Below are 27,738 nucleotides of genomic sequence, written 5' to 3'. Positions count from 1 at the left end.
TACTACAAACATTTATTTATTTACTTTATTTTTTGTGTATTTAATTGGATGCTTATTTATTTATTGAGCACTTATTTATTTCTGTATTTATTTCTGACTGTGTCAGGATCGGTCCTCCATAGCGGGGTGGGTGAGTTATCAAGCACGTAAAGTTTGGTTCAGATGTGAGCATGTACACTGAAGTTACAACAACTTCCTGTGTCATGGCAAAGACTTGATCTTTGACGCCACGCCACGGACACGCCCATTGACGAAAACTCACAGATAGCACAACTTTTCATCTTCAATGCCTTTAGAAGGCACAGCACAAATTTGAGGTCGGTCGGACTAAATCCCTAGGAGGAGTTCGTTAAAGTACGAAGTGTGTACATCATCCAAAATTTGACGTAAAATTCAAAATGGCCGACTTCCTGTTGGTTTTAGGGCATCGCACCAAGAGGCTTTTTTGTGCGTCTGGACAAGATACACGTACCACAGAAAATTCGTGCACGTAGGTGAAACGTGCGGCGGGGGCTGTTTCGTTAAAGGTCACTTCCTGTTGCCAGGTGGTGGCGCTGTGACTGTGGGTGAATGTTGGCATGTACATGTGTTCAGGGCGGGACTCTCATCCTACATATAAAGTTTGGTGCAGATGTGAGCATGTACACTGAAGTTATAATAACTTCCTGTGTCATGGCGAATCATCGACGCCACGGACATGCCCATTGACGAAAACTCACAGATAGCACAACTTTTCATCTTCAATGCCTTTAGAAGGCACAGCAGAAATTTGAAATCGATTGGACTAAACGCCTAGGAGGAGTTCGTGCCACAGAAATTTCATACATGTAGGTCAAACGTGTGGCGGGGGCTGTTTCGTTAAAGGTTACTTCCTGTTGCCAGCAGGTGGCGCTATGACTGTGGGTGAATGTCGGCATGTACATGTGTTCAGGGCGGGACTCTCATCCTACATGTACAGTTTGGTCCAGATGTGAGCATATACACTGAAGTTACGACAACTTCCTGTGTCATGGCGAAGAGTTGATCTTTGACGCCACGCCACGGAAACGCCCATTGACGAAAACTCACAGATAGCACAACTTTTCATCGTCAATGCCTTTAGAAGGCACAGCACAAATTTGAAGTCGATCCAACTAAATCCCTAGGAGGAGTTCGTTAAAGAGTAAGGAGTGTGTAAATCATCCAAAAAATTGCTGTAAAATTCAAAATGGCCAACTTCCTGTTGGGTTTAGGGCATCGCTCCAAGAGGCTTTTTGGTACGTATGGACATGATACATGTGCCACAGAAATTTCATACATGTAGGTCAAATGTGCGGCGGGGGCTGTTTCGTTAAAGGTCACTTCCTGTTGCCAGGTGGTAGCGCTGTGACTGTGGGTGAATGTTGGCATGTACATGTGTTCAGGGCGGGACTCTCATCCTACATATAAAGTCTGGTGCAGATGTGAGCATGTACACTGAAGTTATAATAACTTCCTGTTTCATGGCGAATCATCGACGCCACGGACATGCCCATTGACGAAAACTCACAGATAGCACAACTTTTCATCTTCAATGCCTTTAGAAGGCACAGCAGAAAGTTGAAATCGATTGGACTAACCGCCTAGGAGGAGTTCGTGCCACAGAAATTTCATACATGTAGGTCAAACGTGTGGCTGGGGCTGTTTCGTTAAAGGTTACTTCCTGTTGCCAGCAGGTGGCGCTGTGACTGTGGGTGAATGTCGGCATGTACATGTGTTCAGGGCGGGACTGTCATCCTACATATAAAGTTTGGTGCAGATGTGATCATGTACACTGAAGTTATAATAACTTCCTGTTTCATGGCGAATCATCAACGCCACGGACACGCCCATTGACGAAAACTCACAGAACTTTTCATCTTCAATGCCTTTAGAAGGCACAGCAGAAAGTTGAAGTCGATTGGACTAAACGCCTAGGAGGAGTTCGTTAAAGTACGGACTGTGTAAATCATCCAAAAATGGCCGTAAAATTCAAAATGACTTCCTGTTGAGTTTTTGTGTGTCTGGACATGATACATGTCCCCAGAAAATTTCGTGCATGTAGGCTGAACGTGGACGAGGGGCTAATTTTTTCTAATTTTCCAGGTGGCGCTAGCGAGTCATTTTGCCACGGCCATGCGCGAAACCCATAAAATACGAAATTTTTCACCACTTCCGACATGTGTGCAAAGTTTGGTGAGTTTTCGAGTATGTTTAGGCCCCCAAAATTGAAAAAAAAAAGAAAAGAAATAAATCCTTACAGTTTCAATAGGGACCTCGCATGGTTCGTGCTCGGGCCCTAAATATATTATTATTATTATTCATATTAGATTTTTGAAATGTGTTATTTTATTTGTTATTTAGGCTATTTGTACAGTTTAATATTTCAAACATTTTGGATGATTGTTGTTGTTATTATTCTTATTGTTATTATTGTTGTGTTGTATATATAGAAAGCCTACTAAATCAACTTATTGCAGTAGCGAATCTTGTTTATGTTTTGTGAGACGTTTGAGGAAGGAAAATAGGAAGCAGTAAGGTAGGCCCGGACAGTGGCAGCCTCAGTCGGTATCGGGTCCTCGTTATCGAAAGGAATGTCACCCCCATCATTTGCATTTCCTTCCTCCATCCGCGGTACTTTCCACATCATTGCCAGGTTGTGAAGGACAACGCAGGCACCAGCTGCAGCTCTGCCAGGATCCATTAAGACGCCTATTTTACCAAAGTAAGACAGATATTAGCTGCGGGCACAGAATAGGCTAGGGATAGGCTAGTTCTCTACAAGGCTACACGTCTGTCATTGTGCATGTTACTTAAGTCTATAGTTTGAATATTATAGATCCAAGCTAAAATTGACAGTAGTGCGGGACTCAAAGAAAAAGTCACAATCACAATTCTGTCCTCTACTTCAGCAGCAGGGACAGCGCCATGGGTTTATCAATACACAGCACAGTTAGGTTAACGTTACAGTGCTTGTATGCTGTGCTGTACTCTGATATTTAAGAGGCATGGTCGGGGCCATAGATTCTAACTTGAATAAAATAGAATTGGACAGGCCTACCTCTTTGCAAACAGGCCCATCGGTTCTTCAGAACACCTATGCACTGCTCCACCGCATTTCTGGTCTTAGTGTGTGCTGAATTGTAGCACTGCTCACTGACACTTGCTGGGTTTAGCTATGGGGTCATGAGCCATTTTCTCAGTGGATACCCTGAGTCACCAAGCAACCTCCCGGGGTAACTTGCTGCCTCAAAGTCTCTCCAAAGGCTAGACTGCTTGAGGATGAAGCTGTCATGCTTTGCCCCAGGCCATTTGATTACAGCATTGGTAATAACAAGGTCGGCATCACATACGATCTGAGCATTGATTGAGTGGTATCCCTTTCTGTTTACAAAGTCATTCTCATTGATTTTGGGTCCCTTGATTCTGATGTGCGTGCCATCTATGCAGCCAAGTATGTCGGGGAAACCGGCCATCTGGTAGAGCTTCCGACGGGTCATATTTTGTTGCTCGGGCTGAGTTGGAAACTTAACATAGTCATTAAAGCACTGACATAATTATAGTGCAACTGCTCTCATTGTTCTACACACAGTAGATTTATGCACTTGAATTGAATCACCAACCAAGTTTTGAAATGATCCTGTAGCAAAATATAGACACACTTGTAGGGAAGGACTGAGGGGACCGTTTCTGTCTGTAGTGTTGCAAGTCAACTGCCAGCAGGTCGGTAATCCTCAGTATCTCCGTGCATGGAAAACGAAAGCGTGAGTACAAATCAATATCATCATAAATGTCCAAGGGGTGTAATCATGGAGAGAGAACACGTTGCCGATGCAAAACAGCCGACATAATTTGCTCCTCCTCATCCAAGTTATCCCACCTTTCAAATGATGCGTCAACCGCTCGACTACTTTATGGAGGACTTTACACCTATTAAGGGCTAGGTGTAAGATTTAAGTTGTAACTTATGTCTGCGTTGGACGTATTTCAGCTAGTGCAACCCTTAAAACGTTAGTAGCACGTAAACTCCAACTTAAGTTAGAAATTACCAACTTAAGTTAGAAATTACACACAGGTACAACCCAGTGCTGATGTGTCCATCTGCTCTTGGGTGTCCTTGGTAACACGTCCAAAAAGCTAACGTTCGGCTCCAAACATGGTGTTGACCACTGTTTTAACAGTGTGGATATCTCTCTCTCAAAGTGGAGGATACCTGAAGGATTAAACTGAAATGCAATCCTTTGCTTGGCATCAAAGTTAGCCCCCTGGTCAGAGATTTTCCAAGCAGGTGTGAATCAATGTCACTGTGTGATGTCAGGATGTCTAGATGCCTAGTTCTAGTAGTTAGGTGTTAGGGATCACAGAAAGGACTCGTGAGCGGAAGTTGGCAGGCACACAGGCAGGACTTTATTTTAAGAGCACAGAGATGGGCAGGCGGACTGGCAGGCAGTGAGCAATGGACTGGTGATCTTGAGTACAGGCAGGCTGAGAGCAACGGGCTGGCAATCCAGAGTTCAGGCAGGCAGGCAGCGACTCCGCACCAGGGTGAAACTGTGGCAGACAGGAAACAAGAGGTTAGGCAAGATCACAAAAGGTATTTTGGCAAACTAGGAAATAGGCCGGAGCGATATACCACTGTGGGTAAATGGACAAACAGGCGACGAGTGGAGACTGAACCAGAGCTTAAGACTGCAGGCGTTGATGAGTTGATGAGTCCCAGGTGCGGAGTGCTGCAGGTGGAGAGAGGTCAGGCTCGGACACGCCCAACCACACAGACATGGGACAAGACACACATGACTGACAGAAACAACAGGGGCGAGGAAACTGAGAACAAGAGGAAAAGAGGGGAGAGAGACCAACCCACGACAGTTAGGCATTTGATTGTTGGATATCTGAAAATAATCTCTGACCCAGGAGGACATAAGTGTCATAATCTTTTAAGCACCTTGGAGTGATCTGGATCCAGGACTATGGGATGCATTGCGGTCAGACCTAACTATGCAGAATGTCTCCCACCTCTGTGATGACTTCTCCTAACTTGTCCAGTTCTTGACACAAGCACATAGTCTACTGTTGGTGGGGATGAGCTTTCCTGCCTTAAGAAGCTTCAGCTCATTAGGGAAGCTCTCATGCTGTATCTTGTTGTTAACCAGCCAATTTTCTGGCCCATGGAGAAGGAAAGTGAGTCCCTACTACCATCTGTTTGGCTCAGCAAGACCCCTTAATGTCTTGCTCGTTCTAATGTCACCAGCGGGATTCCTTGCTGAATCAATATACCGCCATGAATGTGGTTCTGTTACCTCCAGAACTTCGGCCACTCGGGTGCCCACAAACACTGTGTAGCATTAGTCAGTCCGCAAGATTCAACTTTCAGGCTGCTTTGCTTTAAAAACAATTTGCCAGCTGGGCTCTAGTAAGTGCAACAAAAAGCTAGGGGAATTGACATCTGACACCTAAGGAGAGGTGCCCACGTGTATTCCCATCCTCCTCCATCCCCCTTGTCCTGATTTCTCCCCTCATCCTTCCACCCCTCACTCTTCTTCCCCTATTCTGGGGGTCCTAGAATAGGTTTACATGCTTCAGTGTTCAAAAACGCATACTTTTTCTCACATGTACATTTCTGCATTACCTACTGTCTGAAACGCTCCCGAAAAAGCCCAGTCTGCTCTGATTGTTCTAACCCCATTCTGTTGTGACTAGTCAACTGCTTAGAGCGTGTGTAGGAAAAGCCATGCCTCTTAGATAAAGGGATTCTAAACAGCTGGTAACACTGGTCTATTCAATGCCTTGCAGAGACCTTTGGAAGGGCAGGTGCTCAAAGTATAAAAGGAGCACATGGAACAAGGATTTAATTAGGGCTGCCAAAATATTGATACAGAAATATATTGTTATTTATTTCTTGCTTATATGCATATACGGAAGCTTCTGTATCGTTACATCAAATGCTGTGATACAGTTTTGAAAAAGAAACACAGGGAATACCCAAATCCAACAGTTGCTGTTGAGGGGTTGCTGGGGATGTTGCTGCTGCTGCTGCTTTGGTTGCTGCTGATACTACTGGAGGTGATCTGTGACTAGATATTAAAACAAACATAGGATGTATATTAGCTGATTAAACAATTATCTGACCATGACAAGATGTAAAGTCTGTTAAGTGTTTAGGACTGGCTTACACTGACTGACCTGCTGTAGTGCTACAGCCGCTACAAAGGCAGACTGCTATGAGAAAATATGAGGGAGATGCTCACAGAGACTGCTGCACACCGACTGCTGCAGGTAGAGGTGCCTTGTTGAAACATATCTCCCAGCCTTCTGTTGCACATCTCAATAAAATCCTTTGATACCCCTTTGAGCTGTTCCAAGTCTGCCTTTGATTCCAAAAGTTCTCACATTATGACACTAAGATGTGTGTGTGTGTTCATTCTGTTGGCCCCTAATAAACATAATCTTTCACAACATTTAATTCCTTTTTCTAAAATCTACTAGGGCCATTTCTTTTCTTTTTTTCTTCTTTTCTTTTCATTTCTCTTTACTTTTATGTCAGGAATATTATTTATTTTACATTGACACTGATGTTTTTAAATGTATTTCCAGTTATTGAGTTTTTATGGTAGTTTTGCTGTTGTAAACACTACTGTTGCTGTTAAAATGCAATATTGTTCTGAATTAAATGATCATTTAAAAAAGGGCTGATAAGTAGGCTATAATTTGGGGGAATAAGTATTAGTATAAGCCTGTTGTTATAATTAATTACTGTAATAATCCTAGTTCAAGTGAAAAGAATCAAAGGTGGCCTGTAGTGCTGCTGAATCACTAATGGTGTCTGAACAGGCTCATCATGGATGAGGTCATCAGGTGAAAGGTTATAATATGGGTCATTTTACTTACTACGAAATTATTTTTCATTCATTTTACTAATAGTTAGATTAGGCAGGCCTTCACAAAAGGGCCTTTGCAAATTTAAAATTAAATAAAGGATAGCCTATTTTGCATTGACAAAAGGGCTCTTTGGGCATCAAAGGGCAAAAGGGCAGGTGCTCAAGCACCCAGCGCATCCCCCTCTGCACATGTATGGCTGTAGCTATGGTGACCATGGAAGGCAAAATGCAAATGTGTTAGAATGTGTTATGTAGTTGTGGTGTGTAATGATTGATGGGGTGTAAAGAGTGAACCCTCCTATGGAATTTGACCTGTGACCCAGTGATAGGGGGAGTAGAGATTAGTGTTTATGAAGGGACTGGACCCTTATATGGTATTTAGCAGATACCTAAACATGTTCTATATAAGCTGTGTTTGATGTACAGAGAGACAGAGTGGTTATCGGGCTGGGTCACTCTCCAAGCTGCTGCAGAGCTTGTAATTGATGCTGAATTCCTTGATGTAATAAACTTTTATGATCAAGAACAGTGTCAAGCGGATTTCTTCTCAACACATCATCGCATTTATTGTTCAGACAGCACATAGTGACGTACTGTAAGTAAGTAATGGAAGAAAAGGCTGAAATCCAAACAAAGCAATTCTGCCAGGACAGGAGGAGTGGTATCTGACAGGATCTCCCTCAGGTGTGGTCTTTGTGCTTTGTAAGTTTGCAGAACTTTTACATGCACTAAAAGCTATATAACACACTAAAGAGAAAATCCCATAATATGGCCACTTAAAGAGTAAAAGGAATAATAGAGAACTTATTCTTTAACTTTTTCTGCCAATCTACAGCTCCTCACTCCAGGCCAGTAGGTGGCGGTAATGCATATATAAGCTGGTTTGCCAACCACCATTGAAACTCAAAGAAGAAATGTGACACCAACAAGACAGTGAAAAATACTATCTGGAACATTGTCAGTGATTATCCTCTGTCGGTTTCCAGACAACACGGCTGGCGTTGTGACTCGACGCTCAGGCTTCCAGCAGCGGGTGCAGGACGTCTATTTTCTTCCTATTTTGCTTGAAGACAGTGGTTACCCTGCCCAGAGCAGCACAGCCACCCTCACTATCCGAGTGTGTTCCTGTGAGGCACAAGGATTGCTGCTTACCTGCTCAGCTGAGGCCATGTTCCTGCCTGTGGGCCTCAGTACTGGAGCTCTGATGGCTATTCTGTTATGTGTAGCTCTGCTGATTGGTAAGCTAATCTTTCTTCTGTCACAAAATACAGAGCGATATATACAAACACTGGTCATGGCATTAATCCCAGCACATTTTATCATACTGACAAGTTTTGGCTACCCCAGGTTCAGTCTCAGACTTTGTTGAGACATATTAGTATTTGTTTTATAATTAGCTATTATAATGCTGTTGCTACAGAAACAACATCAGAAAAAAAACAACTCTACAGAGGATTAAAAACAGCAAAAGAACCACCTCATGTAGTTTTTCGATTTGTTTACAGTCAATAAGCTGATGTTTTGACATGAATCCCGTGAATGCTGGGACACGCATTTATACATGTGTCTCTTATGCTTTATGGTTTAACGTTCCATTAGAGCTGGGATTTCTTACTGTTAGTGAATGCACTTCCATGTACTAAGGCTAAGTCCTTGCAGCAGTGGACTGGGTTCTATTCCAGCCTTCCCTATGCTGCATTTCATCCCCCTGCTATCTCTATTTATCTATCTTAACAAGATATTTAAACCATGTGGGACCATTACATTAATTTGGTCTATCCAGGGGTCTCATTTATAAAACTGTAGGAAAGACTACTAAAGGTTGCATACGGACAAAACACAGGAAGTCGCATATTAACAATTAAACTGCACAACATATTTTGTATTCCTTTTCAAAAACAGGTCCCTATTGAATTTGTAAAGATTATATTTTTAGGGCCCGAGCACAACCGTGCCAGGTCCCTATTGAATTTGTAAAGATTATATATATTTTACTTACACAGCTTTTCTTTTAGGCAGGCTGGAGCAGAAAACAACTCACCTTTCTCAAGTTGTACAGTAATGTCACATGTGTATGAAGGTGGATCAAACAAGCTAATCTTAAATGTCAAAGTAGAGAGGAGCCTAGTAGGCCTATTTATTTTCATTCATTACACAATATGAATAAGCTATGCAGACAGTTGTAAAGAAAGAACATCTTTTTCTTCTGTTCTCTACTTGTTATAGTTACACAGTATTAGGGGTGTGGGCTGTATTAAAAGTATCCACTGTTCTCCCATGCTCTAACACACAGTAACGATGAAATGTGTGCTGTTCTCTCATTCTTCCTCTGTATGTACACATAAACAACAAGGCAGGGAAATATAAAAGGAATTTATTTTATTGTTTGGGGGTTATTTGTTGCTCTCCTTCTCCTCCTTCTTCTTTTCCTCTGAAGAATATGGTTATGTTCTGAATAGCGTTTTTGTTGAAACAGCTGCTGAAAACAGCAGAGCAAGGAGCTGCTCCGTGTGGGAGCATTTACCGTAAATACTCGAATAGGAGTGCACTCCAGATTTAGATGTGGCTCTCAGAAACAATCCAGCTCACTTTCCTGCAGTTCTGTGTACGTATAAGTCGCTAATTGAAAACTCTGTAGGTCAGAGTGTCCACATGAAAAGAGAAGGAAGACATGGCTGGTAGTGTCTTCAAACAGAGTTGCTAAACACCTCAGTGCACTGAAGGAAGCCATCTGAATGTGTGAAGAGCAGCTTGTTGATGTGTGCAAGCAGAGAAGGTCTAGAGCTCTCCCGTCTGACTGGTCCACCAATGGGCAGAAGTTGACCCCTTGAGACACAGCCCCTCCTCATTTGCATAATGAGGCAGAAATGCATACAGAAATGTAAAAAGGACAGGCAGAAATAAATACCATGGGTGAAAATAAATAAGTAAAAAAAATACAAAGGAAGAATAAAACAGACAAAAATATTAAAACACACACATAAATTAAAGCTGCAAGCAGCGTTGGGTGAGCCCTCGCACTTGTAGCGTGTCCGGGTGTGAGCCGGCCGAGTTGCATATTCTGGAGCTCTGCCAGTGCGGCTGTGAATTTGCTACGCGGTTCCGACACTGCATGAAGGTGTTATATGTCACTTCCTGTGTCACCTATGTGGAGCTACATAGCACTTGCCGCTATGAATATAAATCGGTATTGGTGTGTAGATGTCTGCGGGGTGGGAGAGTTATCAAGCACGTAAAGTTTGGTTCAGATGTGAGCATGTACACGTAAGTTACAACAACTTCCTGTGTCATGGCGAAGACTTGATCTCTGACGCCACGCCACGGACACACCCATTGACGAAAACTCGCAAATAGCACAACTTTTCATCTTCAATGCCTTTAGAAGGCACAGCAGAAATTTGAGGTTGGTCGGACTAAATCCCTAGGAGGAGTTCGTTAAAGTACGAAGTGTGTAAATCATCATCATCATATGGGTTCTTGAGGCTTTTTTGTGCGTCTTGATATGATACATGTCCCCAGAAAATTTCGTACATGTAGGTTGAACGTGAACGAGGGGCTAATCTTTTCCAATTTTCTAGGTGGCGCTAGCGAGTCATTTTGCCACGCCCATGTGCGAAATTTGTAGAATACGAAATTTTTCACCGGTTCTGACATGTTTGCAAATTTTGGTGAGTTTTCGAGTATGTTTAGGCCATGTCAGTTGAGCCTACTTTGCAGAGAAAAAAAAAATATATATATATTTCAATAGGGACCTCGCACAGTCGTGCTCGGGCCCTAATAATAGTGATAGTGAATAGTGATAGGAGGAGAGAGGAGAGGGACGAGAAAGCACAAAACTACGGGAAAGGGAAGAAGTTGAGTTAGTAACATGCAATAATGGGATGAGGTTGCATACAGAGGGAGAGAAAGAAGAGGAGAGAGGAGCTCAGTGCATCATGGGAAGCCCCCTGGCAGTCTAGGCCTATAGCAGCATAACTAAGGGATGGTTCAGGACTCACCTGAGCCAGCCCTAACTATAAGCTTTATCAAAGAGGAAAGAAAGTGTGGATATATGTCAGAGGAGGAGATTATTATTGTAGTTTCTGGTATGGTCCCCCTTCTGTATATCACTTGTCTCCAGGATTACAGATACAAACAGAGCTGTTTGGCACATACACGATCACTGTGGATTTTGACACCCTAATAATGGACACCCACTGGAAGTGAAAAATTGTGTGACATCGCTAGGGTTTTTATCCTGATTGTAAAGCTAACAAGTAGCATGCTCTTTAGCAAACATTGCGTAAATAGACAAACTACAAAATTCTCTAATAAAGCATGTGCCAAGCAGCACTGTTTGAATTCGTAATCTTTGAGACAATGACAGAGAGAAGTATCAAATACATTCCATCAAACTCATTTTTGACAGCTATTTCCGGTCCCGCCCCCACACCGGATGTCTGTATGTAACTGATAAGAGGGGTGTATCCGGTCCCGCCCCAACCGGAAATATGGCTGTATGTAACTGAAAAGAGGGGGTTCATCCTGTCCCACCCCAGCCGGAAATATGTCTGTATGTAACTGATAAGAGGGTTGCGTACATCCTTCCATTGTGTGTTTTTCATTGATTTAAAGACTTTATTAAGTAATACAACTTGAATGAATTAACTAGGAGGTGTTTGTGACAATAAATTTATCATTAAAAAAGTATAGCAGTGAGTTATAAGTAAAAGGAGGAATCTCCGGGGCCAGCAAAGGATCAGTAGGAGGTTTCTTTGGAATCAAGTCAGTCTTTATTATTAAACAAGTGAAGAATAAATTGAAATAATGACAGCAAAGCAGTAAAATGGTATAACGGTGAGTAAAAATTACCTTCAACAGCATGCAGCAAAATAAGAGTGAGTTCCAAAATTAAACTTTGTAAAATCTTTGCTAAAGCTTTGTGTGACAAACTTACCATCATTAAAGAACTAAAGAATAAGATGAAATAATTACAGTAAAATAGTATAACAGTGAGTTAAAATTAAACAGCATTTTTTAATTACCTTCAAAATCTTTGCTAAAGCTTTGTGTGACAAACTTACCATCATTAAAGAACTAAAGAATAAGATGAAATAATTACAGTAAAATAGTATAACAGTGAGTTAAAATTAAACAGCATTTTTTAATTACCTTCAAAATCTTTGCTAAAGCTTTGTGTGACAAACTTACCATCAGTAAACAAGTGAAGAATAAATTGAAATAATGACAGTAAAGCAGTAAAATGGTATAACGGTGAGTAAAAATTAAACAGCATTACAAATTACCTTCAACAGCATGCAGCAAAATAAGAGAGTGTTCCAAATTACTTTGCTATTGCTTTGTCTTACAAACTTGCCATCATTATCACTCCAAAGCTGTAGCCTAGAGTTTCCATTTAAATTACCTTCAACAGCATGCAGCAAAATAAGAGTTAATATAAGAGAGTTCCAAAATTAAACTTTGTAAAATCTTTGCTAGTGCTTTGTCTTACAAACTTGCCATCATTATCACTCAAAAGCTGTAGCCTAGTCTTAAACTTGTGAGTCTTAAAACTTTAATCCTTCTAGAGTCTGTGTCTCCTCTTCTCTGTCCTCTCTCTTTCTGGTGTAGCATAGGCTGTGGGGTGAATTGAGGAATGTGCTCCACCCCCGGACCTCCTTCCATCCCTCCCTCCCTCTGTTTTCTCAATGAGCCACATCAAGTTGTGTGTTTTAACTGTCATTAGCATCTTCAGGTAATCTTGTAGACCAGTTATGGAATAGAGTTATCTATAACCCCAGACTCCGGTTGTTAAAAACGGTCTGGGTTTATCAGACAGAGTTCGTTTTCGAAACAGGAACCTATTTTTATCAGCCGGAGACAAGAGTTTGGAACTGCAGACTATCTAATAATCTGGTTGTACCAGAAGTAACGGCCCCCAACCCCTCACCAGTTATTTCCCACATGCTGTCACATACAAAATAAGAGGGTGGGCAGAGTTAGCCGTGAGCCAATGATAAGAGACTAGGAGGGGTTACCATAGGCCAATGATGGGAGTCTGTGAAAATAAAACCAGAACATTGTCTTCAAGAAATTGCCAAGAGGGCACTTGGATCCTTGAGCAGTATCTACCTACCAAAGAGGGGACCTCCATGCGGTTAATTTTTTTCAGCTAATGAGTGTTTGTATCTCTTAAAGACTTCTTGTTTCTTTCAAAAATGGAAATTTTAACATCAGTGTTAGTAATATTTAAACATTTCTCTGTGATACAAAAATATTCAGGGCCACTTTATTGAGAATTTACAGTTTTACCTGTTATTCAGAAATAACTTGGATGCATGCACAAATATCAAGGATTGCAGTATTAGCAGCAAAAGGTACTTTATCCAGGGTTCAATTATATAAAATGTCTTATTACACTAGTGCAGTCATTTAAACTTTCTCTTCAGGTTTGTCTGTGGTGCTTGGTCATTTGGTGAAGTAGGCCTTTTTAAAGGGCCTTCATCTTTATCTTATTTTGTATTTGCTCTTCATAATTATAAATTAGGACTAAAATGCTCAGCAGCATGATCCTATTTTTTAAGTAATCACTAAAACAGGTTTATCAACTTTTACTAAACCTTTGGTATAATTCTGTCCCCAAATATTGTGAAATGAAATTGACCAGTTATAGACAAGATTTCTATCAATTTTGCAATGTACTTGTTTCTTCAATCTAAATTTTATAGGATTGCATTTTATTTATTGACTGCATTACAGAAACGTCCATTGTTGGCTGGCATGTAATGACACGGAGTTCCCTCTTAGTTCCTTCCTAGCTAGCATGGAGTGACACTCCAGCATGGATGAATAAAAGAATGGGGTATTTCTATTAAGAGAATATTGTAATCTAAACTAAATATTTAATTTTTAGTTACACTTACAAAATAAGGACAATTCTTATGTAGCAAAAAAAAAACTACAAGTGTTAACAGCGTCCAAATAACTCTAAATGTAGTCTTTCAGTAACATATAGACAATGTCCCTCATTCTAAACTAAAGCCTTACTCATAACTAAGTCACTAGTCATGCTAATAGGCCTTCTCTTTCCCTTTAGTAAAAAAAGCTAGAATTATAAAAAAAATATATAGTTTACAACTTCATCAACTGGAAACTTCAAGAGCTAAAGTTTGATCCAGCTGCCTTTTGCTAATTAGGGTTAGACTATTACAGAGGTCATGAAATCCAGAACCCTTCCCTTGGGGATGAAGTATTCAAATGCTAGTTAGCTACTTTGTTGACATAACAGGACAGTAGTTTTCTGTTGATGAAAATAAAACAGAAGATTATAATAAATCTCCTACAGGTAAAAGAATAAAAATAAGCTTCTTTATTTCGGCTCAACCGTGATCTGTGCTAATAACACTTATTGCACGTTCCAAAGCTCAACAGGAACCAGCAGCTTCAACAACAAAAGTCTGTAACAATATCTATCATATGGCTTTTTATTTTTTATGTAATGCCCAGATTTACCACGGGGTTCTTGACTAGCCAGAACAGGATGTTCAGCAGTCTTACACTGTTTCATTGCAGGTCTTGCATTCAGCCATAGTGGCTAGTTTGCCCTTGACAATAAGGTTTTAGTAAAAAGTCTCATCACTGCTGCGACCTCTTTTTTGAGACCATGCTGTTTCTATTTTTTTTTCTAGTGTCCCCTTCCATAGCATTTTTTCAGAGACACTACAAAAGAGGAAAACAGATTGCCATCGATAACCCAAACTCTAGGGTTAACTCATAATTTTCATTACATTTGGACCGTTTTTAACAACCGGAGTCTGGGGTTATAGATAACTCTATTCCATAACTGGTCTACAAGATTACCTGAAGATGCTAATGACAGTTAAAACACACAACTTGATGTGGCTCATTGAGAAAACAGAGGGAGGGGAGGGATGGAAGGAGGTCCGGGGGTGGAGCACATTCCTCAATTCACCCCACAGCCTATGCTACACCAGAAAGAGAGAGGACAGAGAAGAGGAGACACAGACTCTAGAAGGATTAAAGTTTTAAGACTCACAAGTTTAAGACTAGGCTACAGCTTTTGAGTGATAATGATGGCAAGTTTGTAAGACAAAGCACTAGCAAAGATTTTACAAAGTTTAATTTTGGAACTCTCTTATATTAACTCTTATTTTGCTGCATGCTGTTGAAGGTAATTTAAATGGAAACTCTAGGCTACAGCTTTGGAGTGATAATGATGGCAAGTTTGTAAGACAAAGCAATAGCAAAGTAATGTGGAACACTCTCTTATTTTGCTGCATGCTGTTGAAGGTAATTTGTAATGCTGTTTAATTTTTACTCACCGTTATACCATTTTACTGCTTTACTGTCATTATTTCAATTTATTCTTCACTTGTTTACTGATGGTAAGTTTGTCACACAAAGCTTTAGCAAAGATTTTGAAGGTAATTAAAAAATGCTGTTTAATTTTAACTCACTGTTATACTATTTTACTGTAATTATTTCATCTTATTCTTTAGTTCTTTAATGATGGTAAGTTTGTCACACAAAGCTTTAGCAAAGATTTTGAAGGTAATTAAAAAATGCTGTTTAATTTTAACTCACTGTTATACTATTTTACTGTAATTATTTCATCTTATTCTTTAGTTCTTTAATGATGGTAAGTTTGTCACACAAAGCTTTAGCAAAGATTTTACAAAGTTTAATTTTGGAACTCACTCTTATTTTGCTGCATGCTGTTGAAGGTAATTTTTACTCACCGTTATACCATTTTACTGCTTTGCTGTCATTATTTCAATTTATTCTTCACTTGTTTAATAATAAAGACTGACTTGATTCCAAAGAAACCTCCTACTGATCCTTTGCTGGCCCCGGAGATTCCTCCTTTTACTTATAACTCACTGCTATACTTTTTTAATGATAAATTTATTGTCACAAACACCTCCTAGTTAATTCATTCAAGTTGTATTACTTAATAAAGTCTTTAAATCAATGAAAAACACACAATGGAAGGATGTACGCAACCCTCTTATCAGTTACATACAGACATATTTCCGGCTGGGGTGGGACAGGATGAACCCCCTCTTTTCAGTTACATACAGCCATATTTCCGGTTGGGGCGGGACCGGATACACCCCTCTTATCAGTTACATACAGACATCCGGTGTGGGGGCGGGACCGGAAATAGCTGTCAAAAATGAGTTTGATGGAATGTATTTGATACTTCTCTCTAATGACTTCACAGTCACTTTTCACCTCTCTAGATGATTGTGAATTTTGTATTTAATTCTTTCAACATAAATAAGTGAGCATTTTATTAAGATATACTAGAATTGTAGAATTGTTTAGGTTTGGGTTCAGATAAATGCCAAACAGTGACAAAGGCAGGACAAATTTCTCACTTACATTTGAGGAACATCATTCAAGCATCAGTAAAGTGAGAGACCTACGAGTAACAATAGATACTATCCATCCGTACATCCATGGTCAACCACTTATCCTGCATACTGGGTCCCAGCTGACATTGGGTGAAAGGCGGGGTACACCCTGGACAGGTCGCCAATCCATCGCAGCAACAATAGATATTAGTAAAAAATCCGTGATAAAGAGTAACAGACATGTAAAAATATTTTAAACTAACCCATCATTTTATTCTTATTGTGTCTTGCAGTTATGGCTACATTATACATTGGCCAGAAGCGCCACAAAGAGAAAGAGACCCTAATGACATCAAAAGAGGACATCCGTGATAATGTCATTCATTATGACGATGAGGGCGGTGGTGAGGCGGACACCCACGCCTTTGATTTAGGCACTCTGCGCAGCACACACTCCCAGTGCACCAGCAGTCACAGAAGCACCTCCAAGAAAGAAAAAAATGGCTACGGAGACGGGGTTCTGCTGCATCTCAGCAGTCGATGTGACGACATCAGGTCACGTGACATCCATCATCAAACAGCCATGGTGATCACTGCCATGAACAACAAGACCCCACTCTCTTCTCATGGCAAAATGACTGAGGGAAATGCTGAAATGATCAGGGAGTTCATCGAACAGCGGCTAGAGGAGAATCAGCAGGGTTACACCACCCTGCCCTATGACTCACTGGCGACCTACACCTACGAGGGTGATGGCTCAGTGACTGGCTCACTAAGCTCCATAGAAGAGTCATGGGTAATTGACAATTCAGGGGATTTTAGCTCCCTTGGTGAATGGGAGCAGCCATTCAAAACACTGGCAAGTATCCTGGATAAAAAGTCGCCTACACTGACAGAGAAGAGCTGAGAGGAAGTTGGAAAGCACAGAGATATTGGGAAGCCATGTTGGAATGATCTTTTATTCCTAGACATGTTTTTTTTGTTGTTGTTTTTTTACCGTGAATGATGTTGAGGAATTTTTAGAAAGCTGTCTATGTGAAGTAGAGTTGTGGATTGTTTAGCTAGAGAGCAGGGAATCTAGCAGGTGCTTCTCAAGAGTGCCTGGCACTATATGTATTGCAATTAATTTTACTTAATAAATAAATATTCATCTGTTTTGATTTCCATATCAGATTCTCATCAAAATATTTCCAGTGACAGTGAACAATGACAGTGTTGATTCAACCAGAAAACCAAATGTTTTCTTAGCCACACTAGGGGGGTCACTATGATCATTTTTTCGGTTGAGCACTTATTCAGTCACCACTTTGGTCTAGATCACTGTATCTCAACAAATATTGGATTGATTGCCATGACATGTTGTCTAGATATTCATAGTTCCAATAGAATGAATCCTACTAACTTCATTGACTTTCTTCTAGCAGCTCCATGAGGTTGCCATTTTAGTTTCAGAAACTGATTTAGCTGAAATGTTTGGATGAGATTTAATATCAGGTTTTTTTAAAACACTGAAAATTCTGGCACTCCAACATTTTCTGTGATCCATTGTTTTTACACTTTATTTGTTAGTGTTACATCATAGGGTCTAGGGCTATCCTGGACGCAACATAAATGTGTGGCTTCCCACTCTTCCCATTCCCAAGCAAGGCCAGACACAAAGGAAAGTTTTATTATCTTCAGAGATGAGCAGTACCCAAAACAACAACCAAAACAGTCTGAGAAACCTGAAACTCGCCTAAACCAAAAACAAAAAGTAAAAAAAGACAAAGCTCTAAACTACACTCACCTAAAGGATTATTAGGAACACCTGTTCAATTTCTCATTAATGCAATTATCTAATCAACCAATCACATGGCAGTTGCTTCAGTGCATTTAGGGGTGTGGTCCTGGTCAAGACAATCTCCTGAACTCCAAACTGAATGTCAGAATGGGAAAGAAAGGTGATTTAAGCAATTTTGAGTGTGGCATGGTTGTTGGTGCCAGACGGGCCGGTCTGAGTATTTCACAATCTGCTCAGTTACTGGGATTTTCACGCATAACCATTTCTGGGGTTTACAAAGAATGGTGTGACAAGGGAAAAATATCCAGTATGCGGCAGTCCTGTGGGCGAAAATGCCTTGTTGATGCTACAGGTCACATTGGTGGTGGTGTAATGGTGTGGGGGATGTTTTCTTGGCACACTTCAGGCCCCTTAGTGCCAATTGGGCATCGTTTAAATGCCACGGCCTACCTGAGCATTGTTTCTGACCATGTCCATCCCTTTATGGCCACAATGTACCCATCCTCTGATGGCTACTTCCAGCAGGATAACGCACCATGTCACAAAGCTCGAATCATTTCAACTTGGTTTCTTGAACATGACAATGAGTTCATTGTACTAAAATGGCCCCCACAGTCACCAGATCTCAACTCAATAGAGCATCTTTGGGATGTGGTGGAACGGGAGCTTCGTGCCCTGGATGTGCATCCCACAAATCTCCATCAACTGCAAGATGCTATCCTATCAATATGGGCCAACATTTCTAAAGAATGCTTTCAGCACCTTGTTGAATCAATGCCACGTAGAATTAAGGCAGTTCTGAAGGCGAAAGGGGGTCAAACACAGTATTAGTATGGTGTTCCTAATAATCCTTTAGGTGAGTGTAGGCTTCTATCAAAAACAGGGGGAAAAAGGGTGCAAACAAAAAGAGCTGCTCACCCTTACCAACTGCTAGTAGCTGACACAACAAAGCTACAACAAAGAAAATCTGTACATAACAAACAAAATGGCCAAGGCCAACAAAACAAGGCTGTCATAGACAACTGTTGTAATGTGAGCAGAATATAGTTAATACTATTGGGTTATTGGCAGGGTTCAAGTTCCGTGGGAGCCAGTGGGAGCTCAGCTCCATAAGGAGCGTCTGAGCTCCCATGGAAGCAGTAAAGTCATGCATCTGTGGGGGTCTCTAATTCATTTATCAACAACCATTATTTTGAATCACAAGTAATGTATTTTTCATTGTAATTAGTATCTACTATTATTTACATTAAACAAGATAAACAGACTTAAATGAACACACTTTCCTAATGAATTCCGCTGTGCATCGCATGACTGACAGGATGGCTGCACTTCTCCACCATCAGCCACTATTGTGCGCACAGTTTTAACCAAACAGGTTGAGGCCGCGACCCGTGAAAATGAACTCAGTTGTGTTGTAGCCTACTGTATTACTCTGTATTGACTGCAGCTTATTTGTTTAGTATTATTGGCTTTTTGATGCATCCTCCAATTAGTACAGTGCTACAAATGATAATATGCTTGCTACTGTGTGCCGGCGCCCAGCAGTGTGTAAAATAATAACACTTTAATACTACCATAAAGGGCGGAATGTCACTGATGGCATTTTTCAGGCGATTGTAACTTAACGGATTGCCTAGTGTGAGTCGGCCTACACCCTGTTGCAATATCACAGACATCTGGGGCAAGTAGTGGACTGCTGTGTGTGTGTGTTTGCGCGTTACTAAGCAATGATCTCTCTCTCTCTCTCTCTCTCTCTCTCTCTCTCAGCGCTGTTCAGCGCCACATGAAGTCAAACGCACCTATTGAGTTTCCACTCTTCTTCGGTGTCTCTGCCTCAGCCCGCCCCCTGCTGGACTGGTTAGGTTGTGAAGCATCTAAATGTGTATATGCTGACCTGCTCTTTGTTGTGGAAATTGTATCTTGCTAGTGAGGGGTTGCGCAAATAATTGAAAACTGTTGTCTTTGAAGAATTTATTAACAAAAGAGAATAAAGAGTACTAAAACACATATACAGCTGTTCCAGAGACCTGCCGCCTAGGGTAGCTTCAGGCATCTGGCCCCGAGCAAAGGGATGCATAATCATTTACACAGTCTAGGTTTCTATGTTTTGGGGAACAGAGATCCTCTCTCAGCCTTGAATGAACATTCCGGGAGAGTAATGGTCCGTATAGTGCAAAGCGTAAAAGCGCTTTTACAGTACATCTGCCAACAGCCACCAGGGGCAATTCAGTATCTTTCCCAAGGATAATTCGACATGCAGCCTGGAGAAGCCTTGGATTGAACCGCAATGTCGAATACAGCACTGAGGTCCAATGATACTAAGACTGAAATTCTGCCAGTCAGTGTTTAAATGGATGTTGTAGCAGACCTCGGCTACGTAAAATTTTAATACAGTTATGAAAATTAATATTTCCGGGAATACTAATTTTAATACAGTTATGAAAATTAATATTTCTGGGAATATCAATTTATACCTCGAAATTAGGAGCACCACCTAAAGATTTGCTTGTCCGCCCAAGGCTTTAGGTCCTTGAGTATAGCCTGAGAATTATACAGAGTTTGGTTAATTCATTAGTTAAGGTCAATCAGTCAGTCTCAGATCTGAGCGTAAGTTCTGTGTATAGGGACTCTAGATTCTGAATACACACACACATACATCGCTGTGCTCAAAGTGAATTTATTAACTAACAAAAAGAGTACAATAGTGGGTAAATGTGGTGATATTACAGGGATAACAGTTAATATGACAACAAGGAGGTACTAAACAGGGTAGCCTATGTAAGGTTCGATGGAGTTTCAGTTTATTGTAGAGGGAGAGAATTCTACGAGTATGAGGGAACAAATGACCGAAATTGGATTGCAGATTTAATTTGTCTAATCTAAGGGTTATTAACTGTGGATGGAGCCCATAGAACACCAACGACCAACCAAAGAGTGTTGTTTGTTTTGGCCTACCGTTGCCGCAGGTCCCGTGGCGAGGCTCGACTGCCGGTTGGCTCGGGAAGTCGGTTCTGGCCCGACCCCAGTGGCGTTTTCGAGTTGGGTTGAAACCGGTGGATTGGGTCCGGAGTCCTCTGTGGGAAGCGCTTGCAGCAACGGGCTGTCAGCCAAGGCTTTTGCTCTGATCTCAGTTCGTTTGGTGTCGCTATAGGGCCCACTCAGGGTTCTGTCTTCAGAGCCATGGTTTCATTTATTCAAGGCCATAAATGAAGGCTTCTGAGTTTCTGGTCCAAAGTTGCTCACAACGGTCGGATGAGGTTGCAACAACAAAATCAAATAAACGCACACATTCACCGTAGGTTCGCGAGGCCTCGGGAATATAGGCTATTTAATGTTGCTGAGGTTAAACAGGCAGCTCCAAACAGAATAAAGAAAATCAAATCTCCCGCTGAGAAATTTGGAATTCAGGGTCGTAGCTTTCTCAGCTCGTCTGAAGGAGATTTAAGTACGAAACGAAAATCGGAATTTCAAAAGTAAAGGAAGTTAAGAGAACGTATACGTTTAGTTTCAAGAAAGTTTAAACGAAGAGTTTTGAAGAGGTAAGAAGCTAGAACAAAAGACAGCAAGGCCTTTTTATTGATTCCGCTAAGTAGTGACGTCAATTTTGGGGATGGTCTCCCAAACGTCGCTAAGGTGTTAACTTTTTGGGATAAAGAAATATACGTTGCGCGTATTTCTCTTTGATCTCTCTCTCTCCACAATATCGACATTTGGAAAAATACTTACTTCTAAACATTCGGATAAAGACAGTTAAAACAAGGCTAAACACTATGGAAAAAGGTTATAATGGTTATATAAAACGTAACAAAGCTTGATTACATGTCTTCAGTATACTTGCTGGTTACTGGTTTTAACTCATGAGACAATTTAGATGTAAGCATGACAGTAAAATTTCGTTTATGCAATTACATGGTGATAGTTAGGCCTACTTAACAATTCTGTCAGTGTAAGCCGAGTTTTAAACACTTGCGTGTTATACCTTTCTTGTCCCCTTGGTGGCGCTCGGGTCACACAAGAAAAGAGTAGACATTCCACTTTAACTGAGAGGCTGGTGATGCCTACGAGCGTTTCCATGGATAATTTAGTAAGAAATTGTATATGAAACATTTAACTAAAGCATTAGTTAGCATTGAATAGACAGTGATTACTAGGGAGTAACAGGAATGACTTAAGACAACACAGAAAGAGGTTAGAAAACTAGTTCAAGATTACTTTCTATGGGTCTGCTAGTCTTCAAACATCACTAAAGGATAACAACAGGGTTATTACTTACTAAACTCAGAGGCTAACACTGCTGCTCACTTAGCAAGGTTATTATTTAAACAGAATAAACACAGTTATACTGGAACCTTGCTTGGTTCGAGTAACAGGGGTTTTTATGGTCTTTCTTCTCTGCATTCCTGGCTTATCGCACAGGTTATCAGAGAATGAAATGGTGGTTTATGGCTCAGCTGTTCTGTGGAGAGAAAAGAGTCAGATTGAGGCTGGAGGTGACCTGCTGGAGGGAGAAGGGGTCAGATCGCCCCTTTTCCTGTCTGTGGACTGTCTTTAGTGACACCTTTACGGCTAGAAAGGTTCACTAAGGCTCTCTGAATACACAATCCTTAAGCGATTCATTGTCTGATTGAGTCTCTTTCGGTCCTTACCAACACCAGGCGATGTCTCTGGGTTTTACATGTGAAAAGGTCAACTCTCGGGGAGGGAAACTTCCCTCCCTCTTTTGACACCATCTGACCTTCTTTGAAGTGCGTCTGGTTGAGTTCACAACAATGTCATTGAAGACCTTAACAAGAGCCGTCTCAGTGCTGTGGTGTGGTTGAAAAACCTGACTGGAAGACATCAAAACAGTTATTTAGTGCCAAGAAAGCACTAAGCTGTTGAAAAACAGTCTTTTCAATGATTTTACTTAAAAATGGAAGATTTAATACGGGCCTATAATTGCTCATTAGGGAACTGTCTAGATTGCTCTTTTTGGCTTAATGACTGCTGATTTCAGGGACATGTTGACAATTTGTAGTAGATCTGAGGCCATGCATTTAGACACATTTTTGAAAAAACCTGTTGTCAGAATATCAAGGCAACATAAAGAGGATTTCAGATGTTGTATTATGTCCTCCAGGTTTTTATGGTTAATAGAATCAAATTGTCTCATGCTATATGAATTGTTTTTAAGTGGACACAGGGACAAGACATATCTTGTTACTGACATGGAGGCACTGATTGCTTGTCTAATTGTTGGAATTTTGTCTGTGAAGAAGGAAGCAAATTCATTGCAGGCCCTGGTTGATAGAAGTTCAGAGGCTACAGACACAGGAGGGTTGGTTAGCCTGTCGACAGTAGCAAACAAGGCACGTGCATTATTAGTGTTTTTGGTGATGATGTCAGAGAAGAAGGACCGCCTTGCATTTCTCAGTTCTAAATTATAAATGCAAAGTCTCTCTTTATAGATGTCATAATGAACCTTTTCGACACTCTCTTTTTTGAGTTCTAACCAGCGTGGTTCTCCATGGAGATCTTCTCTTACCAGAGACCACCTTCACCTTGGCTGGTGCAATGGCATCAATAACATTCGTATTTTTAGAACTGAAATTATCTACAAGCTCATTGACTGAGACGCATGAGAGTGCGGGTGTCGAGGAGAAAGCCTCAATAAATTTTTCACTAGTGTTTTCAGTGATATGCTGTTTTGTGATTACATCCGTTTGTACATTTGTGTGCACGCAGATAGCGCTCTCAAAGAAAACACAGGAATGATCAGAGAGAGCAACATCAGTCACCACAACCTTGGAAATGTGCCCCTTATTGTGTGTGGGCTCCGTCACATGTTGGGTCAGTCCATAATTATCAAGAACACAACACAGTTCTTTAGTCCTTCTGTCCTGGGGGTTGTCAACATGGATGTTAAAATCACCAACAATAACCACACAGTCAAAGTCAATACAGATTATAGACAGCAGTTCACCAAAGTCAGCAAAAAAGTTTGCACAGTATTTAGGGGGCCTGTAGATATTTAGGAAAATAGCTCGAGAAGAGGAATTCAGCTGAAGAGCCACATATTCAAAAGAAGCAAAATTCCCATAAGACATCTTTTTCCATTGGAGGGAGTCATTAAACAAAATGGCAACTCCACCTCCTCTCTTATGCACTCTAGCTTCACTCATGAAACTGAAGTTGGGAGGGGTAGACTCGATAAGGACAGCTGCACTGTTATCTTGGTCCAACCAAGTTTCAGTTAAAAACATGAAATTGAGATTGATTATAAAATCATTGATTAAAAATGTTTTTCAAAAAGAAGACCTAACGTTTAACAAAGCTAATTTTAGTGTTAAAAACATTATCTGGCCCACTTTTTTTGACAGGCTGCGGCTGACGAGGAATTAATACTAAATTTGCAGGATATGTTGAGTGCTTCCTGTTTCTTAACACATTCACCGTGCTTTTTCTGTTACCTATCAAGACAGGGATGGAGAAGACTACCAGCATTGAGTGCTATTTTCCTTGTAGCCTGGACCCAGCACATATCAGACAGAGCTTTCTGGGCTTTTTCGCCATTGTGGAGTGGGAAGGCGGGTTGTGCGCTGTATTTGTGACACGTGTCAAATCTGGAGGACTTAGAACCAGTGGTGGAGGTGAACGATGAGGGGGGTTTAGGGTAGAGAAAATGGGAGTGGAGCGAGGGAAGGTGCGGGGAGTAAATTTGGTCCCACCTCTAACCAGGTCTTCCATGTGATTAGTGAAGTCCAACAGGGGGGAGAGGGGAGAAAGGGTGTCTGGAGATAAGGGTGTCCTAGATGGGGATTGGGGGGGTAGAGATGGTGAATCCTCACTGTTGGTTTTCAGTGAGGGAGGTGGAGGCTCTTCCTCTTGGTTCAGTTGTCTCCCGTGATCAGAGTTCTCTTCCGGCGGGGGCTGAGGTGGCTGTCCTTCAAGGTTTCTGGCGTGTTGTGTTATGTCTTCTTCTTATTTAGATTCCTCTTGTCTCTTGTCCTTGGCAGAGGGAACAGATGAGTGACGCAGAAAGTAAAACAGGTTGGAGCTGAACAATTTTACTCCTTTGACTCCTGAGGCGAAGTCCATCTGCCTTAAAAAGATGTCTGCAGTCCCACAGAAAGTAAAAGTTTTCGATGAAATGCATTGAATGCACAGTACATGCCGTTGAGAGCCACGTGTTCAATGCCATCAATCTGCTGAATCTCTCAGCTCCTCTTCAGATTGGCGGTATAGGGCCACTAATAAACACCTCAGCATTCAAAGAGCTTTCAAATAAACTATTGCTCTGTAGAAAGTCACACAGCTGTTTAGCAACTGCTTTCTCCAGGACCTTAGAGAGAAATGGAAGGTTAGATATAGGTCTATAGTTGGCTAAAACATCTGGATCAAGGTTGGGCTTTTTCAGAAGAGGTTTAATTACAGCTACTTTAAAGTACTGTGGTACATAGCCTGTTGATAAAGATAGATTGATCATATCTAGTATAGAGGTGCTGACTAGGGGTAAAACATCTTTAAGCAGCCTAGTCGGGATGGGGTCTAATAGGTAGGTTGATGGTTTAGATGAAGAAATTATTGAAGTTAGTTGGTAAAGATTGAGGGAAGCAAAACAGTCTAAACATATATCTGGTTCTACAGCTGTTTCAAAGGTTCCTGAGTTAAGAGATAAGTTGGTGCCAGTTGAGGGCAGGTCTTGGTGAATTTTGTTTCTAATAGTTAGAATTTTATCATTAAAGAAGCTCATGAAGTCGTAACTACTGAGAGCTATGGGAATACTTGGCTCAATAGAGCTGTGACTCTCTGTCAGCCTGGCTACAGTGCTGAAAAGGAACCTGGGGTTGTTCCTATTTTCCTCTATTAATGACGAGTAGTACGCTGCTCTGGTATTACGGAGGGCCTTCCTATAAGTTTTAAGACTATCTTGCCAGATTAAAGGAGAATTTTCCAGTTTGGTGGAACGCCAATTCCTCTCAAGTTTCCTCGATATTTGCTTTAATTTGTGAGTTTCAGTATTATACCAAGGAGCGGTCGGTTCATGAACACTCTGAGAGAAGCAATGGAATCTAAAAGAGAGATAAACGCGGTACTGAAGCTGTCATTCTCAACGTCCACATAAATATTAAGGACTAAAGTTGTCAAAAAAATCTGCAAATTCAGATAAGAATTCAGAGTATGGACCCGGTGCTCGGTACGCTATAACAAAAAGAATTGGTTGCAATGATTTCCAAATTGGGCGTGAAAGACTAAGAACAAGGCTTTCAAATAAGTTATAATTTAGTTTAGGTTTACTCGGCCTGTGCCTCAAGGAATGTGAGTATTAATATGACTGGGAGTGATGGATTCATTTAGGCTAACATATTCTCCATCACCCAGCCAGGTTTCAGTAAGACAAAATAAATCAATATCATAATCTGATATTAGTTCATTTACTAGTACACCTTAAGAAGAGAGAGATTTGATGTTTAAGAGTCCACATTTAACTCTCCTATTTGTTTGCACTATTGCTCTTGTGGTTTTAATTTTTATGAGGTTTTTATGCACAGCTACTCTTTTGTTTACCTTTGATTTAAATAATTTCAATGGTCGTTGTACAGACACCGTCACTATAGGATTTTCACTAAGTAACTCCTGAAATGGAGGAGCAGAGAAGTGTGTTAGACTGTGACTCTGCCTCCTGGTCTCAACTCTGGCTTGTCATGGATTTGGTCCACTAATAAACTTGGCCAGATTTCTAGAAATGAGAGCTGCTCCTTCCCAAGTGGGATGGATGCCGTCTCTCCGGATCAGACCAGGTCTTCCCCAGAAAGTCTGCCAATGATCTACAAAGCCCACATCGTTTGCTGGACACCACCTCGACAACCAGCGGCGGAATGACGACATGCGGCTATTCATGTCATCACTGGTCAGATTTGGCAGGGGTCCAGAGAAAACTACGGTGTGTGACATTGTTTTTGCATATGTACACACCGACTCAACATTAATCTTAGTGACCTCTGATTGGCATAACCGGGAGTCACTACCGCTGACGTGAATAACAATCTTACTGTATTTACGTTTATCCTTAGCCAGCAGTTTCAAATAAGACTCAATGTCGTCCGCTCTGGCCCCAGGGATGCACTTAACTATGTCCGCTGGCTTCGCTAACTTCACGTTTCTCAAAATGGAGCTGCCAATGATCAGAGTTGGTTTCTCAGCGGGTGTGTCGCTGAGTGGCGAAAATCTGTTAGAGATGTGAACAGGTTGGTGGTGACCCGTGGGCTTTGAATGCTTACGACTATTCGGATAGTCACCCAGCCACCCCTTCCCGGCTGCTCAGGAAATGCCGAGAGACGGCTACCAGAGGCTAACTTAGGCCGTTCCGCACCAACTATCGGGGACTGGCTAGCTACAAGTAGCTAAAGACTGATCTACCAGGAGAGTGACAGCCATCGCTAACTGCTAAGCTAAACTAACGGCTAAGCTAAAGTACAACCTGAACAACGAACAGCAGTCACAGTGTGAGTGCTTAGGCAAAATTACTGTAAGAATAAGTGTTTAATGGACAGTTGGCTGCTGTAATGACAAATCTAACAAATTTAACTGGTATTTAGCGAGAGCAGCAAAACACGCTACCAACACAGTTTAGTCTCTGTGCTGTCGTCAACCTTGTTTCCAGTCACAGCAGGCAGCTGTTTTTAGTTATGTTTTTAGATAATGGCAATGGAAGTGATAATACAAATAATAGTAATAATGTGAATAG

General features: G+C 41.2%; 1 protein-coding gene across 1 annotated transcript in view; it reads left to right on the top strand.

Annotated features, from left to right (window-relative positions):
* Positions 1-17,399, top strand: part of cdh12a (cadherin 12, type 2a (N-cadherin 2)) — a 150,844-nt gene extending 133,445 nt beyond the window's left edge. The window contains 2 exon segments of the mRNA XM_038717161.1: positions 7,862-8,113; positions 16,525-17,399. Of these exon segments, the coding sequence (XP_038573089.1) occupies positions 7,862-8,113; positions 16,525-17,138 (866 nt within the window). The 3' untranslated portion in view covers positions 17,139-17,399.
* Positions 17,400-27,738: the final 10,339 nt, after the last annotated feature.

The sequence above is a fragment of the Micropterus salmoides genome, unplaced genomic scaffold, assembly GCF_014851395.1.
Source record: "Micropterus salmoides isolate LMB-PRFRI ecotype aquatic unplaced genomic scaffold, ASM1485139v1 Ms_hic_scaffold_14, whole genome shotgun sequence".
Lineage (NCBI taxonomy): Eukaryota > Metazoa > Chordata > Actinopteri > Centrarchiformes > Centrarchidae > Micropterus > Micropterus salmoides.
The sequence above is the reverse complement of the archived record's forward strand: the minus strand, read 5'-3'. Positions and strand labels throughout refer to the sequence as shown.